At 39.2% G+C, this 20,774-nt stretch overlaps 1 protein-coding gene across 1 annotated transcript in view; it reads left to right on the forward strand.

Annotated features, from left to right (window-relative positions):
• Positions 1 to 20,774, forward strand: part of DMGDH (dimethylglycine dehydrogenase) — a gene marked incomplete at its 5' end in the record, with an annotated part of 71,134 nt that overhangs the window by 40,444 nt on the left and 9,916 nt on the right. Inside the window, 3 exons of the mRNA XM_011959355.1 lie at positions 143 to 176; positions 1,274 to 1,431; positions 3,829 to 3,888. Of these exons, the coding sequence (XP_011814745.1) occupies positions 143 to 176; positions 1,274 to 1,431; positions 3,829 to 3,888 (252 nt within the window). The remainder of the gene's footprint in view (positions 1 to 142; positions 177 to 1,273; positions 1,432 to 3,828; positions 3,889 to 20,774) is intronic.

Genomic DNA, 20,774 nt, shown 5'->3' on the forward strand with positions numbered 1-20,774 from the left:
AAAAAAAAAAAAAAAAAAAAAGGTGGGGAAGAGGATTGGCTGAAATAGGCCAGCCAACTCTATCTGCAAACATTCAAGATGGTCTCCTGGAGCTAGAATCTCCCATAGAGACCATTTTGAAGGTATCAGGTACCTCTCCTAGAGCATTGCCAACAATCCGTCTTTTGTTCCAGACTGTAAGTTCACTGAGAAGTCTTCATCTAGCACCTAACCTTGGACATGGTAGATATTTGATACAGAGATGAATGAATGCTCTTCAGTTCCCCAGTGGTGCTCTGGGCTGCCTTCTAAGTTTTTCTAGAACTCCTTGTCTCTCACAGGAGTACTGCATGCCCAAGCATTCATTCAATTATATGTTGCTCCTATTCTATGATATCCCATAAAAACACCTTACCACGAGACTTCCGTCTTGGGAAATGAGAACACAGATTGAAGACCATGGCTCTTCCCTGGGCTGCTGCTATACCTTTTCCCTGCCCTTCTTCCACCCAACCTTGGCAAATTCTAAAATAAAAAATGAGCAGGGCTGGATGCAGTGGCTCATACCTGTAATCCCAGCACTTTGGGAGGCTAAAGTAGGGGGATTGATTGATTGTCCCAGGAGTTCAGGACTAGCCTGGGCAACATAGTGAGACCCTGTCTCAACAACAACAACAACAAAACAAGACAAAAACAAAACAAGAACAAGAAAAATAAGCAGGATTTTTTGGGTTAAATTTCACTTCTTTTGATTTTTGCCCACAGCCCTATTGGTGAATGAAATGACTAGGGAAGAAGTGGGAGGGGAGAAGTCCGAGAGTGTGGCTTTCTCGCTATGAGGATAACTTGAATAATTCTTAATTGACTATATTTTTAAGCTTGTGATTTTTGAGCAAGGGGTTGGTTAAACCTTGAACTCGTTGCCTTGATAAACTGTGCCATGCTAACTATTCACCTCACATCATTGTCCCGGAAAACAGTCAAGCCTCATTAAAAAGCTGGGGTCCAGGGTGGAGAATAATTCCTGCATTACAGTCTTTCTGTGTCATGACAAGAGGTGTCCTGCATACCACCACCTACATGGGAGCCAGGATCGGCACAAATGCTTCTGTGATAGGGTGGGTTTCTTTGCAGTGGGGTCTTGTAACTTTTTGTGAGCTGGTCTTTTTAGAGACTGACAATGCCTATGTTGCTTAAGTGGAATTTCTCCTGCTTTTATGTGTTCTAGCTAATGCACATTAGATCTAGTGATCGTTGTTCTTGCTGTGCTGCGGCACCTGTGGGTTTATTTCAGGTGAGCTGGGTTGGGAGCTCTACCACAGAAGAGAAGATTCTGTAGCGCTGTATGACGCTATCATGAATGCAGGCCAGGAGGAGGAAATCGACAATTTTGGAACCTATGCCATGAATGCCTTACGCCTGGAGAAAGCCTTCAGAGCCTGGGGGTCAGAGGTTTGAAATGCTAGCATCTTTATTAACATTTTATGTTTATCTCATTTTTGTATAAGGACTGGTTTGAACTGCAATAACATTGGTTTTGGCTGTAAGAGAAATTACATATCATTAGATAACTTTATTTCATTAGGGAAAGAGGTTTTTCTCCTTAATGTCTCAAGTGAAACTTCAGTGGAATTCTGACATCATGTTTATTCTGCTTTAATTCATCCTAGTTGGCTGAGAGCCCTAGACAATCTCTCTTGGACTGTGGGGAGCCTGCCTGCCTCGTGGCATTAGAGTAACACTTTTCAAAGTCTCTCCTCCTCTGTCATTTTGCCCATCTTCATTTTCTTCTTATCTTGTACCTTTTGGTGAATTAACACTCCTTTCCGAGGGGCAGGGGTGATGGTCCAGAATGTGGTGGCCCAGCCTTCCTCCACCATTAATAATGGTTATTAAGAGTTTCTATTTGTACGACTGGGCGCGGTGGCTCATGCCTGTAATCCCAGCACTTTGGGAGGCCGAGGCGAGAGGATCACAAGGCCAGGAGTTCAAGACCAGCCTGGCCAATACAGTGAAACCCCGTCTCTACTAAAAACACAAAAATTAGCTGGGTGTGGTGGTGCACGCCTGTGGTCCCAGCTGCTTGGGAGGCTGAGGCAGGAGAATTGCTTGAACGCAGGAGGCAGAGGTTGCAGTGAGCTGAGATTGCATCACTGCACTCCAGTGTGGGTGGCAGAGTGAGACTCCGTCTCAAAAAAAAAAAAAAAAAGGGTTTCTATTTGTATAGTGCTTTAACCATTTACATATTTTCATATGCATGATTTCATTTTCCTTCTCAACTCTCCATTACCTCTATTTTACACATAATAACACTGAGACTTAGAGAACCACTTGGTCCAGATTACCTAGTAAGTGGCCAACCTGTGATTTAAACTCTGTTCTCCTACTTTATTTCCAATATGGCAGGCTATCTCTGGACCCATTCACTATTTCAGATTTACTAGTTGTTTCTTTGGAAGACACTGAGGTTTTAGGCCTGAAAGGTAAGATAAGGGATAGTGGTAAAAGATGGACTCAGAGTGGGGACTCTTGGGTTTGAATTTTTCCTCCACCACGCACCAGCTATCTGGCCTAACCCTCCAGAACTTCTGTTTGCTTTTCTAAGAAATGGATTTTTTTATGCTACAGAATTATCACAGATAGTAGAGAGATCTAGGAAGTGCCAAGCACATAATAAAGTGCATTTGATTGGAGGGGAGAGTGTGTTTCAAAGCCCAGGCATGGACCCGGGGGCATTTAGAGTACGCAGAAGCAAGTGGGCAAGGTCTCTGTGAGAGGTCCCCTGTTAGGGGATTCTCTAGCTACAACTGGGGACTGAGGCGAGGCTAGGCGCAGGACAGAAACGGAGGACAGCGCTGTCCCCACACTCTCCGGGTAATGAAGCAGCGGGAGCAGCCCTTTGAGAGTCAGACATTTCTCCATCCTCCTGCCTTTTATTTTTTCAGATTTCCTCTCCCTGCGACCTCCTCTGGAGAGCTTTTCTTCTCCAGCCCCTTCAGTTTCCCAGCAGTGCCAGAGCGCCCTCTAGTGTTGGTACTGCAATCCTTTGTGCTTCATTTTTATTTTTTTTTTTCTTTGAAGAAATTCTGAAATTTTGAACAGATAAAAATAATTTTAGAATAGCTCAAATTGATTAAGAAATATGAGGCAACGTTTTATGTCATGTAAAACAAGCATTCCTTCATTTGGTTTATGTAGGTGCTGTGTTGCTTTAAAAGTTTGACTACTTTTAGGGGGTTTAGACTAGTTCTCTCACTGCAAAGAGAACAAAACAAAGAAAGAAACAAAACCATTAACTTCAGGTCTATTACCAAATACTGCCGTTAGCCCTGACTTGGTAGCTATCACAGTGACTTGGCCACATTTGAAGAGATAGAAATTCAAACTCTACTTATTCCTTTCTCCTCTCCTGAACTCTATCAGCCACCTTCCTACCATCTGCTTTCCCTCCGCCTTACCCTGATTCTTGGTTAATTGTAAGATAAGTAAATTGCTTAATAACTTTCAAAACGTAGTTATGTAAAATTATTGCATAAAAACATGTGAAAATCTTGTTTCTAGAAGGAACATCACGTGCATTCCCTCAGATGTTTATTAAAATGAGAGAGCTGTGGAAACAGTGAATTTTAGTTTCTATATTTGTTATATTCAAATGACCAGTTTTACTGAAAGGCTACACTGAATTTTGGATTAAAAAATTATTTTCAAAACCAGTCTATAGTTTGCCTTTCTTTAGAATCTGTGTTGAAAAATCAAAAAGTGTTCTTTCTCCTAAAAACAAATATGAAAGTGATGTTACCGAAATGATTTGCACTCATCTAAGATTTAAAATGCGTGTTTCCTTTTTAGATGAACTGTGATACAAATCCTTTGGAAGCTGGACTGGAATATTTTGTGAAGTTAAGTAAGGTATGTTTACATTCCAAAGTGTGCTTGAAGTAAATCTTAACATTACAATGCTATTTTGTGACACAGCCATGCTTTAAACTTTAACCAAGCATGGGTTATAGGAGAAACAAGGTGAACATAAATACTAGCATTGCTCAATTGTGTCATCTTACTCTTTTATCAACATTTGCTTAGTTCAAACTATTGGAGTGTGCGTGCAGATTTAAGATAGCAGAATCCAGCATCTTTAAGGGCTAAATCTAAATTCTAAGATAAAAATTAGTAAGGATAAGATGATTACCTGTCAGATTCTAGTAGACATTCATGTTGGAAGTGCGTCATGTTGTGTATTTTACGGTAACTCCTGGTGACGTGGGAAATTGCACATTAGCTGATCAAACATACTGCATTCATTGATCCTTCTGGATACTCACAGCGTGGAGCAGCCTCACTTCAGCAGATCTGTCCATCTGCTTGTCAAGCATCTTTGTGTGTAACTGCAATGTCTGAATATAAGCAAATAACACGTTTCAAATATGTTCAGCATAAAATGGGTATTAACTGAGAAACTAATACAAGCCCAAGAAATCATAACTGATAAGACACTCCAAAGGAAACTCCTATGTCAGTGGTTCTTAAAATGTAGCTTTCAGACTAACAGCATCAGCCTCACTGGGAGCTTGTTAGAAATGCTAATTCTCAGGTCCCACCCTAGAACTACTAATCAGAATCTCTGGGAGTCAGGCCAACAAATCTGTTTTAACAGCCCCTGCAGGGGATTCTCATGCATCTAATGTTTGAGAAGCATTACTCTAAATAATTACAGTGGAAAAGCATATCATGAGGCCAATTTATTAAAGCCAACCTCATATGTACAAGTCTTAAAAATATAAATGAGGTTACTCCATTGAGCAGTGCCTAAGAATGATAATAAAAGAACTTAATAGAGCTGTGGTGAGTGGTAGTATTGAAGAATAAGGGCAGCAGCAGCTACTGTTTAGGACATTTGTTAGAACTCCAAAAATAAAACGTCCTGCCCTAGGTGGTTATAAGCTAAAGACTGATTTCCCATCCTGTGGAAATACGTGAATACATGTATATGACTCAAATCGGGCCAAGGAAACCTTTTTCATGACCCTGCGTCAGTTCCCAAATTCTCAGCTATAATATTAACATAAAATGTGTGTATTTATAGTATGAGATTTTAGGAAAAAGAACCTCCTAAAGGGTTTTAAAGGGAATATCTTTCTGTACACTCTCCCCATGGCTTTTATTTTTATGATGTACCATCTGCCTCCAGACCAGAGAAAGCAGGTGCTTGGAATTTGGGCAGACCCTAGCAGCAGATTGCTCCGTCTGATAGCAGAAGCCTTACTTTAGCTATTTCAAATAAGGTTAAAAATGGCCCGACTCTTGAAAGTGCTAAATTTCTGTTGTTGGTCACCAATAGGTAGATAGATAACTGATTCTTTTGCTTCAGTGTTCAGATATTATTGTTTAGGGATAAGGCATAGATAAATAATCCCTTTGTATTGAAATGGGATTTTCAAAAATCTTTTATGATTATTAGCAGGGGTGGATTGTGTATTTGTTAGTTAAGTTATATGGCCAAATAACCAAAACTCATCTCAGAATGAAGTTAGTTGTTTGACAGATACTAGTTTTGATTTCTAGCATGTTTTTATAATTTCTGAATTGTTGTTTCCCATTCAAGTGTCACAAAGTTAATTCCTAACGATTTTATAGGGCAAAGGTCCTTGTATCCCAAAGACCTGGCCCCAACTGAGCCAGTCTTTTTCAATTATGTCAATTCAAGTGGCTAGTTGGTATTAACCTACTCATAATGATGCTTGCTAATCTCCAAGAAAGGTGAATAGATTAGATCAACTTTGGTGGTTTTCGTAGCAGTCTATATTATGAAACAGATTCCTGGAAAACTTATTAAAATTACAAACTAAGCTTTGTAGCTTGACCATTCAAGTCCTGTGCCCAAAAACCAAAATGTTACCCAAACTGGCTTCATACAACATTTTAAATACTGTCAGCCTATATTGCTTCAGAAAATCGATGCTGTAGGAGAACAGAAGCAACAGCTAATACAGAGAGATATTTATATTTGATACCAAAACAAACACAGCAAAAACCTTGGCATTTTACAATTGTTTGAAATCAGCTACTACTTTCCCTTCAAAGCAAACAAATAGAATTCTCTGGTTTACCTTTAGGCATTTACACAATGATCATTTAAGCCATGATGTGAAGAAAAGGTAGAAGCAGACTATGTCAGAGCTAGATCGGTCCCAGGGGATCAGCTGGTACTCCCCTCCCCCATCTGAAGTGGGGAAACTGAAGCACAGAGAGGGAAAGTGACCTGGGGGAGGCCATTGCTTTAGCTCAGGTGGAACGTCACCCTCTGACCTCATCGTGGAGCTTTCCCACCCACCACTTTCCCCCCACAAAGTCCTTTTCCACAGTGGGCTTAGCAGACTTGAAAGACTGCCCAGGAATTTCTCTCTCTGGCAACATGTATTATTTGTATGGACTACCTTTTATTAATGGACACTTCCCCCACATGTTTTTGCTGTAATTAATTTTGTGTTTTATGATAGGATCAGAATAGCTGCTTTGCCCATTTTAAGGAGGAAAATGGCTGGGTGAGCAGATGGGCCATCAGGCCTTATTAGGGTGAATCGTGTTCTTGTCAAAACCTGTAAGAAAGCAGGGAAAGAACAATGGAGTACTGAAGAACTCTTTCATAACAAAGGGAGACAGTGCAGTGGCCCTTGCTTCCTTCCCTCTTGGAGTTGTCCCAGCCTCCTACCGCTGGTGTTGGCTTATGTGAAGTTGATACACATGTGTCATTCATTCATCTAGAAGACATTTATTAAGTACTGCTGATTAGACATCTTGCTAAACTATAGATCTAAATGTTAAAGATATACTCCTGATAGCTCTCAGATCTCATGAAGCTGGAAACAAATGGTATTTCAGGAACTAAAGCTGTAGGGATACGTTCTTAGCCGTGAAGATAACCCACAAGCAGAGGGCTCTCCAGCCACATACAACACTGCCATCTTGTGGGAAGTGCACCATAGAGCCCTGCCAGGAAGTCTTGACCAAAGCTGCGGTAAAAATAATTGAATCTGTGTTTTTAAAATCTCCTTAACTAAAAATCCTTCACCTGAAACAACTCATATCATTGTTCTCAATGGTATTTTTGGTATGTTCCAAAGGAAGTAACTTTTGGGGGGAAAATCAGTGGCCTTTTTTTAGTTGGAAATGGAAGAAATGCATTAATCAAGAGCAAAAGGAAAATTAGCTGCCTTTCGATGGAGTCATAGGTATTCCTGGAATTTTCCTTGTGGAAATACTGAATTTTTGTCCATTTCTGAAGAACTTCCATGAAGATTCACAGAGACTCAAGTATTAAGCGTAATGTGTTGAAGCAGGTCAGAAGAACTTGTTTTCTATATATGTTTCTCCCTCTCTTTCTCTTTCTCTCCTTCTCCCTCTCTTTCCCTTTTTCTCTCTCCTTCCCCTCTCTCCCTGTCTAGAGCTTCTAACCAGTAGAAACAGGATAAAATGTGATCTCTATTAACCGTAAGTTGTAAGACAATGTTGATTCTAGAAAATGCAGGGTCTCTTTCTGAGGAAAGATTTAAAGCATAACTGTTCAATAACCAAAAACAAAACAACCCGAAACACCTGGTCAAGAGGTAAAACACTCGGCACCAAGCCTTCTACACCCCAGGTATTCAGTAAATATTAGCTATTATTAAAACATCAGAGTGTTAACAAAAGAACAAAGAAAACAATCAAAGTGGAATGAAACCATTGTTCATAGACAACAAGTTGGAAAGAAGTTGTTAATATAGTGATCAAAGTATCCAATTCTCTTTGGGAAATTTGAGGTAAATGGTAATAAGAATTGAGGAGGCAGAAAATTTTCAGTGATACTTAGCCCCGACTGGACATTAGAATCACCTGGGGTATGATTCTTTTAAATAATATATTGCTGTTTAAAATCCCAAGGCCTAGGCTACACCCAAGATGAATTGAAAAAGAATCCATCGTAGGGACTCAAGCATCAGTTGTTGTTTTTAATTCCCAGGTGATTCTCCAGAGATGGAGAATTACTGTTTTCAACCAAAGATTTTCAACTGGCTGAACATATTATCCCGAAGAACTAAAAATTACCTGAACTAAAAGAACTAAAAACTAACCAAGTAGTTCTCAGGATGTGGTCCACAGACCAGCAGCATCACTGTCACCTGGGGACCTGCTAGAAAATTCAAATTGTTGGGTACCATCCCAGACCCCCAAAATCAGAAACTGCCAGGGTGGAGCCCAACTCTCTCTCTCTCTCTCTCTCTCTGTCTCTTTCTCTATCTAATCTATCGATCTATTTTTATTGAGGAGTCTCACCCTATCGCCCAGGCTGGAGTGCAGTGGTGCAATTTCGGGTCACTACAACTTTCGCCTCCCAGGTTCAAGCAATTCTCTTGCCTCAGCCTCTCCAGTAGCTGGTATTACAGGCGCCCGCCACCATGCCCAGTTAATTTTTGTATTTTTAGTAGAGATGGGGTTTCACCATGTTGGCCAGGCTGGTTTGCACTCCTGATCTCAGGTGATCCACCTGCCTCAGCCTCCCAAAGTGCTAGGATTACAGGTGTGAGTCACATAGCACCTGGCCCAACAATCTATTCTAATAAGCCCTCCAAGTAGTTTCAATGCAGTTTATTTAAGAACACGGACCTACCCCAAATCAATTAGATTTACTCTAGATGTAGGGTCCATGATTCCTTTTTAAAGCTCCACAGGTGTTTGTTTTTTTTTTAATGCAGTGAATATTGAGAACCACTGTTTTAGTTCTTTTAACTACATACCAACTACAGTCTTGAAAGTACATAGGAAAGTAGAAAAACAGATGGATTGGTCAGAGGATGGTGCTATAGAACTGCGGTGGAATGGAAGTAAATTAATAGATCTAGAGCCTATTCCGGCTAGGCTACAGGTTTGTATTCTGCCCCACATCTTTGTTTTTGCTTTTAGAACTGGGTAGTAAGTGAATTTTTTTTTTAAGTCACCAAATTCTAGCTGTGTGGCCCAGGAAAGCCATTTAACTTGATTTTAATGCCTAAGATTTTTAATCTGTAAAATAAGGCTACTTTTGCAAGTCTAAAATCCTATGGAATGCCTCCTAGCACAGTGGTTGAAGACATTGGTGTCATGTTATCTTTATGAGCCACATAATTGTGTCATCTGAATTAAGCTATCCTTGTTCTCTTACCCATTTTCACTGCTGAGTGAGAAGGCGAAGGAGAGGAGAAAGGAGGGGAGAGGAAGAGAAGGAAAGGAAAAGGAAAGAAGTAAAACCTAGTGGAAGTGTAGCTGATCATTCCTGAAACACCTGTCAGGATACATTAAACTAAAGCCATTGCATCATTATTTTCACATATATCCCATTTCTGTTATGAAACGGTACTTTGTTTCTACCCTAAAAGCTGAAATGTGATATTTAGCTGACTGCTTTCAAATTGGGATATCCATGGAAGCCCAGGTCTAGGAATGAATTGAAGTAATTTTTAAGATGGCTTTTAGTTTTCTTATTATTTTAACAGTGTATTTGAACATGCAATAAATTGACATATTTAAAGTAAGCAATTTGATAAGTTTTAATACATGATACAGCAGTGAAATCGTCACCGCAGTGAAGATAGTAAACCTATCCCTCATCCCCAAGGTGTTCATGCCCCTTTGTGATCCCTACCTACCACCCTCCCCACAGCCTCACCTACCCCCCAGGCAACAATTTATGTCTGAGACTATAGATTATTTTGCCATTTTTAGAATAAATGCAAAATCTATAAAACCGGAATCATAGAGTATATGCTTTTTTGTGTGTGAAGTCTTTCCCTCGGCATAACTTGAGAGTCATTCATGTTGTTATGTTTATTAATCGATCTTTCCAAGTAGCATCTCATACCTGTAATCCCAGCACTTTGGGAGGTGGAGGTGGTGGAAGGATCACCTCGACCCAGGTTTGAAACCAGCCTGGGCAACACAGTGAGACTTCTGTCTCCACAGAAAATTAGCTGGGCATGGTGATACATGCCAGTAGTCCTAGCTACTTGAGAGGCTGAGGAAGGAGGACTGCTTGAGCCTGGGAGATCAAGGCTGCAGTGAGTTGTGTTTGTGCCACTGCACTCCAGCCAGGGCAACTGAGCAAGGCTCTGCCTCAAAAAAAAAAATGATAATAATAATAATAATAATTCATTCCCTTTTATAGGAAGTAGTATTCCATTGTATGGATATACTACCATTTGTTTATATACTCACTCGTTGATAAATATTTGGGATGTTTCCAGCTTGTAGTTCCAGTTGTAGTTTAGGGCTATTACAAATAAAACTCCAGTAGTCTCTTGGTATACCTGGGGGATTGGTTCTATGACTGCCCAAGGGTACCAAAATTTTCTTCAAGTTTTGCAGTTTGTCTGTGGAACCTGGCTATAGAAAAAGTTGGGTTTTGTATCCTGTAAATACTGTATTTTTGATCTGCTTGGTTGAAAAAAATGCACATATAAGTGGACCCATGCAGTTCAAACCTGAGTTGATCAAAAGTCAGCTGGCACTATGAACGTTGGTGTACAAGTATTTGTATCAACATAGGCTTTCTTTTTCCTTGGGTAAATACCTAGTAGTGAAATGACTGAATAAAATGGCAAGTGTATGGTAACTTTGTAAGAACTGTTTTGCCAAGCTGTGTGCCATTTTATGTTTTACAGTCCTACCAGCAGTATGCGAGCTCCAGCTCCTCTATATTCTTGTCAAATACTTTCCATGGTCAGTTTTTTTAACTTTAACTGTTCTAAGAGATATGTAGTAATGTCTCATGATGGTTTTAATTTATTTCCTTAATGACAAATGATGTTGGACATTTTTTGATGTCCCTATCTGCCATTTCTATATCTTTTTTTGTGAAATGTCTGGTTAAATCTCTTACCTAGGATTTTTTTTTAATTGAGTTTATAAAGTGCTTTCTATATTCTTTAGCAGATACATGCTTTGCAAATTTTTTCCAGATGTCTTGACTTTTCATTTGTCTGATGGTGTCTTTCAAAGAGCCATTTTTAATTTTTGAATTTTAAAAGTTCTTATCAATTGTTCTTTTATGAATCATGCTTTTGGTTCATATCTAGGAAATCTTAGCCTAATCCAAAGTCATAAAGATTTTCTGCTATGTTTTCTTCTAGAAGTTTTATTATTTTACTTTTTACATTTAGGTCTATGAACCATTTTTAGTTGATCTTGTATCTGGTATGAGGTATGGACTGAAGTTTCATTTATTTATACTTGGATGACCAATTGCTTTCAGCACTATTTGTTGAAAAGACTATATATTCTGAATTTCATTGCCTTTATATATTTGTCAGTTGTCCATATGTTTGTAGGTCTATTTCTAGACTCCGTTGTATTCTGTATATCTATTTATCTTTCCAAATGCCAGTACTACACTGTCTTGAGTACTGTTGCTCAAATAAGGTCGTGATAGCCCTGCAACTTTGTTCTCTTTTTTTTTAAGCTGTTTTGCTATTCTAGGTCCTTTGAATTTCATTAATTTTAGAATCAGCTTGTCAATGTGTACCAAAAAAACTGCTAGACTTTATTGGAATTGCATTTTATCTATGGATCAATTCAAGTATTCCAATTCATGAACAAAGTCTATCTCTACATTTATTCAAGTCATCTTTTATTTATCTCAGGAATGTTTTATAGTTTTCAGTATACAGGTCTTACACATCTTTTAACATATTTATCCTTAAGTATTTCATGTTTTGATACTATTGTAGGTGGTATTTTTAATTTCAATTTTCAGTTGTTTATTGCCAAAATATAGAAATACAATTGGTCTTATATGTTGATCTTATATTTTGGAACTTTGCTCAATCTGCTTAGTGGTTCTAGTAGCATTTTTGTAGATTCCATTGGATTTTCTACATGGATAATCATGCTGTACAAAAATAAAGCTTTTCTTTGTCTTTTCTAATTTGTATATCTTTTTTTCTTTTTCTTTCCTTATATTCTTTTCTTTCCTTTTTTTTTTTTTTTTGAGATAGAGTCTCGCACTGTCTCCAAGCTGGAGTGCAGTGGCATGATCTTGGCTCACTGCAACCTCCGCCTCCCGGGTTCAAGTGATTCTCCTGCCTCAGCCTCCCAAGTAGCTGGGACTACAGGTGTGCACCACCATGCCCAGCTAATTTTTTTTTTTGTTTTTTTTTAGTAGAGACGGGGTTTCACCATGTTGGCCAGGATGGGCTTGCCTTATATTCTTGCCTGGAAGTTCTTTACCAAGTTGAAGACATTTGCTTCTATTCCTAGTGTTAACTCTTAACATTTTTTAAAAAGATCAGGAATGGATATTGGATTTTAGCAAATGATTTTCTGCATCTACTGAGATAATCATTTTGTTTGTTTGTTTTACTTTGTTATATAATTTATTACATTTATTAATTTTCTAACATTATGCCAACCTTTCATTTTTAGGATAAAACCCACTTGGTAATGATATATCACCTTTTAAAACATCATTGGATTTTACTGGATAATTTTTTAAAATTTTGCAGCTATATTCTCCTTACAGCACTTAGAGCTTGCCATTATTTTGTTTATTTTTCGTGTTTTTCTTTTGAACAGAATGTAAGCTTCCTGAGTACAGGTGCTGGCAATACAACATATGTTTTGTTTATTATTTTTATCCCCAACACCTAGTTCAGGGCTGGCATATAGCAGATGCCCAGTAAATATTTTGTTGTTGAAAGTAGTGTCAAAAGATGATGCTTGAAAAGTCCTGGGCCATCATGAAGGGCCTCATGTGCCAAGCTAAGGAATTTGGAGTGTATCCTGGGGAAACTGGGGAGTGACCCAAGAATTTTGAGTAAGGAGTGACACTCTGGTGATGGGAAACAGATCAAAAGTGAGTTTGGTGACTGGGAGACCATTCTCCTAATTATCAAATAAATCCAGTAGAGAGAAGGTGAAGGCTTCAACTAAAGCAGTGGTCATAGGATGGAGAAGAAAGAGCAATAAGTGCTATTTAAAAGGAAGGGTGGATACCACATGAGGGACTACATGTGAAGGGGTGGAGAGGAGGATGTTAATGAACTGTTGGTTAACTAGGAAACACAGGTGAAGGCGTGTGGGTGGGAAGTTGGGAGGACTTGGGTTGGAGGACTCTGGGGTAGCCAAGCAGAGAGTCCCAGAAGGCATTTGAGCATGTGGGTTTGGAGAACTTGGCTCTGGAAGTATGGCTTAGGACCCTTCAGATATAGGTGATCATTGAGGCAGGTAAGTGTTGATAATCCGTCTTCTATAGCACTCTGCACTTTCGTCTGCCCTAGTACTCACTACCCCTTATATTCCTGGCCACCTCCTCAGCTAGACTGTGGATGTTGTGAGGACAGAGGCCAAGAATCCTTAGCCTCACCCCTGTGTTTGATCACTAGTGAGGGCTCCATAAATATTTGTTAAAGGATTTGAATTGTGCTTCTGCCATTTACTGATTTGGACTAGATGAATTGCTTAATCTATGAGCATTTCAGTTTTCTATCTGTAAAATGAAGAAAATGTTCACTCCATAAGTTTGTCATAAGTATTAGATGAGATGAAGAACATTTGGTACCTCACTAAGTGTTAGTTCCTTTCCATCTTATTGAATTGAATCTAAATAAGTCATTTAGAGAAAAGGAACTCTACACGAAATCCTTTTTCTTTTTTTAAGATCTCAGTAAGGAAGATCTTGGGCCCCTATTGAGGCTTCATTTCTTCATGCTTTTAAAATTTCCTTTGATTATTATTTACTTTGCATTTAGGCTTAAGTGCTATACTTAAAATACCAAATGGGCAATTGTTCTTCACTCTATTATGAAAACTCTATATTGTAGTTGTTGGCCAAAGCAGTTAAACATAAATCTGATAAAGCCACAGGTTCATTTCACAGTTTTCTTTTTAATCATTACATTAAAAAACTGAAAAATAAGTGTTCTCTTTAACATCTAATCTAGTAAGATTTAATATTAAAGACATGTAATGGGGGCTTTAGTTTTGAAAATCTAGTTTGATTTGAATGCTAATTAGCCTGATTACTTGCCTGGCTTAGGAACTATATTTTAGTTATTTTCCAGGTTTCTATTTTATCCCACTTTTTTAGTGAATAGGGTTCCTATTCTAGTAATATTAAAGACTTTTGAGAAGAATTTTTAACTGGTCAGTAATTTTGGTTAGAAAAATGCTATATGAGTGCTTTCTTTTAAATTGCTAAGGGCAGAGAATGAAAACTACCTGTATATGGGAGTGATATGATTTGGATCTGTGTCTGCACCAAATCTCATGTCAAATTGTAATCCCCATTGTTGGAGGTGGAGCCTGGTGGGAAGTGATTGGATTATGGGGGTGGTTTCTAATAAATGATTTAGCACCATCCCCTTTGGTACTGTCCTCACAAAAGTGAGTGAGTTCTCATGAGATCTAGTTGTTTAAAAGTATGTAGCACCTCCCTCCTCTCTCTTGCTCCTGCTTCTGCCATATAAGACATGCCAGCTCCCCCTTTGCCTTCCACCATGATTGTAAGTTCCCTGAGACCTCCCCAGAAGCCAAGCAGATGCCCACATCATGCTTTCTGTACAGTCTACAGAACTGTGAGCCAATTAAATCTATTTTCTTTATAAATTACCCAGTCTCAGGCATTTCTTTATAGCAGTGAGAGAACAGACTAATACAGAAAAATGGTACAGAGAAGTGGGATATTGCTATAAAGATATCTGAAAATGTGGAAGCAGCTTTGGAGCTGGGTAATGGGCAGAGGTTAGAAGGGTGTGGAGGGCTCAGAAGAAGATAGGAAGATTAGGGAAGGTTTGAAATTCCGTAGAGATGTATTGTATTGTTGTGACCTAAATGCTGATAGTGATATGGACAGAGATGGCCAACCTAAGGAGGTCTCAGATAGAAATGAAGAACTTATTGGGAATGGGAATAAAGGTCACTTTTGTTATGCCTTAGCAAAGAACATGGCTGCATTGTGCTCCTGCCCTAGGGAATCTGTGGATCTTAGAAACTGAGAATGATGATTTAGAGTATCTAGTGGAAGAAATTTTTAAGCAGGAAAGCGTTCAAGATGTGGCCTGGCTACTTCTGACAGCCAGTGCTCATATGTGTGAACAAAGAAATGATCTGAAGTTGGAACTTATATTTAAAGGGGAAGCAGAGTGTAAAAGTTTGGAAAATGTGCAACCTTTTCTACCATGTGGTAGAAAAGAAAAGCCCATTTTGTGGGGAGAGATTCAAGGCTGCAGACATTTGCATATATAAAAAGAAGCCAAGTGCTGATAACCAAAACACTGGGGAAAAAGGTCTCGAAGGCATTTCAGAGACCTTCACAGCAAACCCTATCATCAAGGCCCAGAGGCCTAGGAGGAATGAATGTTTTGTGGGCCAGGCCAAGGCCCCCACTCCCCTGCATGGCATTGGGACACTGCTCCCTGCATCCCAGCTGCTCCAGCTCTAGCTGTGACTCAAATGGGCCCTAGTAAAGCTTGGCCTGCTGCTCCAGAGGGTGTAAGTCATAAGCCTTGGCAGCTTCCACATGATATTAAGCCTGTGGGTGCACAGAGTGCACGAGTTGAGGCTTGGGAGCCTCCACCTAAATTTCAGAGGATGTATGGAAATGCCTGGATGTCCAAGTAGAAGCCTGCTGCAAGGGTGGAGCCCTCATGGAGAATGTCTACCTAAGACAGTGTGGAGGGGAAATGTGGGGTTGGAGCCCCCACATACAGTCCCCACTGGGGCACTGCCTAGTGGAGCTGTGAGAAGAGAGCCACCATCATCTAGACCCTAGAATGGTAGACCCACCAGCAGCTTGCACCCTCAGCCTGCCAAAGCTGCAGACATTCAACCCCAGCCCATGAGAGCAGCTACGGGGGCTGAACCGTGCAAAGCCACAGAAGCATAACTGCCCAAAGCTTTTGGGCACACCAGTGTGCCCTGGGTGTATGATATGGAGTAAAAGGAGATTATTTTGGAGCCTTAAGATTTAATGACTACCTTGGTGGGTTTCCAACTTCTGTGGGGCTTATCGCTCCTTTCTTTTGGCTGATGTTTCCTTTTCGGAATGGGAATGTTTACCCAGTGCTTGTATCCCCATTGTGTCTTAGAGGTAACTAACTTGTTTTTTATTTTACAGGCTTATAGGCAGAAGGGGCTAGCCTTGTCTCAGATGAGACTTTGGGCTTTGGACTTTTGAGTTAATGCTGAAATGAGCTAAGACTTTGGGGAACTCTGGGAAGGCATGATTATAGTTTGCAACATGAGAAGGATGTGAGATTTTGGGGTTAGAGGTGTAATAATATGGTTTGTGTCTGTTTCCTCACCAAATCTCATGTTGAATGGTAATCCCCAATGTTGGAGGTGGGGCCTGATGAGAGGTGATTGGACCATGGGGGGAAATTTCTCATGACTGGTTTAGCACAATCCCCCTTGGTACTGTCCTCACAATAGTGACTTCTCATGAGATCTGGTCACATAAAAGTGAGTAACATCTTTCTGCACTCTACCTCTTGCTCGTTCTCCGGCCATGTGAAGTACTGCTCCCCCTTCACCTTCCACCATGATTCTAACTTTGCTTGCTAAGGCCTCCCCAGAAGCCAAGCAGGTGCCAGCATCATGCTTCCTGTCTCAGGTATTTCTTTATAGCAATGCAAGAGCAGACTGATACAGGGAATATTCACTTTCCAGCCAATAATACCAACTTTAGTTGCTAAACTAATAATTTAATATTTTGCTATCAAGGAGATGTGGAAATTGTGGTTACTGTGAACTTACGTGGAATGTTAAGAAGTTCTGAATAGTGGAAAAGGAACCAAGAGTAGAGAAGCCTGGGTTTAAGGTTTGGTGCTAACTCACTTTGTCACTGCTGGCAAGACCCATAATTTTGTAGGGCTTTAGTTTTCTCATATGGAAAATGAGTTTGGACTAAGTTTTCTGCTTGCTTTAAGACTCCTGTGATTCTAATTCTGTAAATATGAAATGAATAATGCTGTAATTTGTCTATTGTGGGGGTTGGGGATGTTAAGTGAATTCATTCCCCCAAATGAATGAATCCAGTTTATGGCTTTATTATAAGTTTCCTGAGGCATATACAGTGGCACATGTGCACAGGGTACTGCACAACTGAGTAAAGAAAGTTCAGATTGACATAGACTGTAGGTGAGTGATGACCACAGGCTTTGGAACGGGATTCCCACCTGGATTGCTTTAAATGGTGATCCAAAATCCATTCTGAATGAGAAGCTTTTCAGGAAAGTATTGAGGGATAGTGGGGCAGCCTGTCATCTGGATTTCCATCTTCACTCTGCCACTTACAGTAGCTGATGACCAGAGTCTCTGCAGCCCTTCCATGCCTATAAGACACAGGAGACTGATTCCACAACCAGTGCTGTGCCTGATTTTGAAGGAAGCTTTACTGGGACAGAGGATGTTACACTGATTCCCTTATGTCTCTAGAACTTTCTATGAAGGTGTAAAAATCACAAAAGTTTTATAAATTTAAAACAAAGAATAACATGTGGAGGCAGAAATTCAAACAAACAGAAGCTATGATAGAGGTATGGACAGTGGGGGCCCAAGGAAGAATATGACTCAATTCTCCCTGGGGTGGCAGAGTAGGGCTGGGGACAGCATTCCATCATCACCAATTGTATAGAGAAGTTGCTTGAGTTGAGTTTTGAAAGATGAGTAGATTTTGATGGATACAAAATCAATAAAAAAAATTGATGACTTCTTTGGATTTTCTGATGGGTTTTTGGCTCTATATAGATGGAAAAGAAAAGGTCCAAGACTGTATTTTCATAATCTCTCCCCAGTGTCTTATAGCCCACTACCCTGACTCTCCATATCAGATCCTGCCTACCATGCAGGGTCTGTCAAATTTGACTTTAACTACATATCTGAGAGCTCTCCATTGCCCTAAGAATCACAACCAAAAATATACTGATTTTCTTTCATTTACATGTGGGCTTTTAGGTAATATGGTTCTTATAATAGAGCTAATGAGAGATGAGTAATTATATTTCACTTAAAATCTACTTAATGTTTTTATATAGGTAGATATTATATTTAGTATGTATTACAGGTGGCTGTTTTAATGACTCATATTGCTATTTAAAATTAATAAATTTTAAAAACATAAGCCAAGACTATTTTTAGGCTATAGTCTCAGTGCTCCAGAAATTTATACATTTTTCAAAGATATTAATAGCTATTTATATAGTTAATTTGGCAATGACTTATTAAAGAAATATATTTCTGTTCTTGGGTCATCCCGAAAGCACCAATTTTAATTACAGCATTAACCTTCAGACACATTTTCCTCTCATTTATAATTAATAATTATATAGTACAGTAAAATATATAATCTTGGGAGCAAAGCCAAGTAAAATGAAAATGAAATGCTATCACTTGACTTAAAATCTTCCTAAGTCAGGAGCCTTGTTGGTTTGAGACAGGGGGATTGTGCCAACGGGCAGGTGCAGCCTCCTGTCTGTACTTATAGCACTTATTGAAAGTGTTCCAGCTGGGTGAGGTGGCTCACACCTGTAATCCCAGCACTTTGGAAGGCTAAAGTAAGCAGATTATCTGAGGTCAGGAATCCAAGACCAGCCTGGCCAACATGGCAAAACCCCATCTTTACCCAAAATACAAAAATTAGCAAGGCATGGTGGTGTGTGCCTGGTCCCAGCTACTCAGGAGGCCGAGGCAGGAGAGTTGCTTGAACCCAGGAGATGGAGGTTGCAGTGAGCCAAGATTGTAACCACTGCACTCCAACCTGGGTGACAGAAAGAGATTCCATCTCAAAAAAAAGAAAAAAGAAAATAAGTGTTCCTTACTTTCAGTGAGATTTTTGTTGTTGTTTTTGTTAGAATATGTTTTATTTCATGTCTGAGGATGAAATTACTGAAAAGACCCAATTCCTAATTTAGGGATATACAAATGCAGATATTAAATTGCATTAATATTAACATTCAGAATGTTTTCAGATACTTTTACATAGTACACAAACATTATTTTGTAATAAACGTCATTCAAAATAGGTTCTGGTCACCTAAAAGAAATTTAAAAGAAACATTCTTTATTTACAGTATTTATATCATCTATGCTTTCTAATGATAGACTCCAGGTACAGGCATTTAAAAAAATATGGATAAAATCTAAAAGTGCAGGTTTATCTTGTCATGTAACTAAGCCTCAGTTTAGTCTTTCATAAACTGAGGATTAAAATATCCATCTTAAAGGGTTGTCATGAGGATTAAATGAGCTCGTGAATGTGAAGCCATCATTTTAGTATGTGACACATAGCAAGGGCATAAGAAATTGTAAATGTTACTTACTTATTAATATTTTATTATTTTTTAAACTGAATTTACTACTCTAATTTTTTTTCTAGAGAAAGTTTTTGCCCACTCACCCTCAACCTTTCCTATTTCCCTCATGGCTAGCTAATACCTGATATTCCTTCTCAGCCTTTGGTAAAATGTGAATTTGACAAAGGTAGAGTTAGTCTCCCTTTCCAGCACATCTCATCCCTCGCCTAGCTCTGCCCCAATAGCTCTCAGCCAGCACCCCCAGCTGGTCATGGCCAGCTGCCGCCACATCCCCTCAGGTGTAGCAGATATTGATTTAAGTGGCTCCATTAAGGCTGTTCAGAGTAGGCAAAACGAACAGGGCTAGGCCTCCTGAGATCTTGGTTCTTAACCAGTTTGTTGATTGCCTGTCTTTGACTGAGTTAACGCACTGCTCTTAGACTCCAAACCCAGCATCTGTGGGGTGTTTCTGTGTAGATCAAATTATAATGTAAATACAGACACTTTTGGGAAAGGCTGCACAGACAGTAGTTGTTATGAAACCTATTCATCTTTCAAAACTCAGCTCAAAGAATGCTGCCCCGATCCCCACTCTCCCATCCCAGGTGGAACTGGGTTATTTTCTTCCTTGGGCCCCCACTGTCCATACCTCTATCGAGGCTTCTATTTGTTTGCATTTCTGCCTCCACATATTAGATATTCTTTGTTTTAGATTTATAAAACTTTTGTGATTTTTACACCCTAGAACACACAGAACCAACCATGACTCATATTTCAAAATTTGTATTGCTAATTGATATGCTATTATGTGTCATGTTCTGCTATGTTTCCAATAATCTCAAATTGTTCTTTTTTTCTGTTAAAACATTGAGGAAAAACATTTCCTGTTAAAACATTGTTTCCTGTTAATACATTGAGGAGATGTAATAATTTCAGGACTGGGCCCAAGATCATGGTCTCTGAAGCTCTGAATACCCCCTGCCTAACACAGTATCTAATATTCAGCAGGGGCTTAAGAACAGTTGAATAAATAATTGAAAGAAAATTATTGAATAGGAGACACAGGAAGATGAAGAACCTTCAAGCTGTAAATGTATCTCTAATAGTAAAGATTCAGATTCTATGACAGTAGGTGAGGAAATAATTTCCGATCTGCTGGCATTCCATAAATCACACCGTGTAACGCGTTTGGTCACTGACTCTTGTTTAAGTGCTTCTCCCCACAATAAGGCATACAACTTTTTCAGTATAGTCATTGATTCCAATGTAGACAAGAACTCTAAAAAGCACCCTTTGTCATCATTATTCTATGATTGCAAGTCTCCTTTTTAAAAAGCAAAAAAAAAAAAAAAAACCTGTTGCTGTTATAGAATTCTTTCTTAGATATACAGTCATCCCTCTCTATCTGTGGATATTTGATTCTGGGATCCCTATGGATACTAAAATACACAGATATTCAAGTCTCTTATAAACATGATATAATATTTGCATATAACC

This window comes from Colobus angolensis, unplaced genomic scaffold (genome assembly GCF_000951035.1).
Source record: "Colobus angolensis palliatus isolate OR3802 unplaced genomic scaffold, Cang.pa_1.0 Scaffold49, whole genome shotgun sequence".
NCBI classification, from domain to species: Eukaryota; Metazoa; Chordata; class Mammalia; order Primates; family Cercopithecidae; genus Colobus; species Colobus angolensis.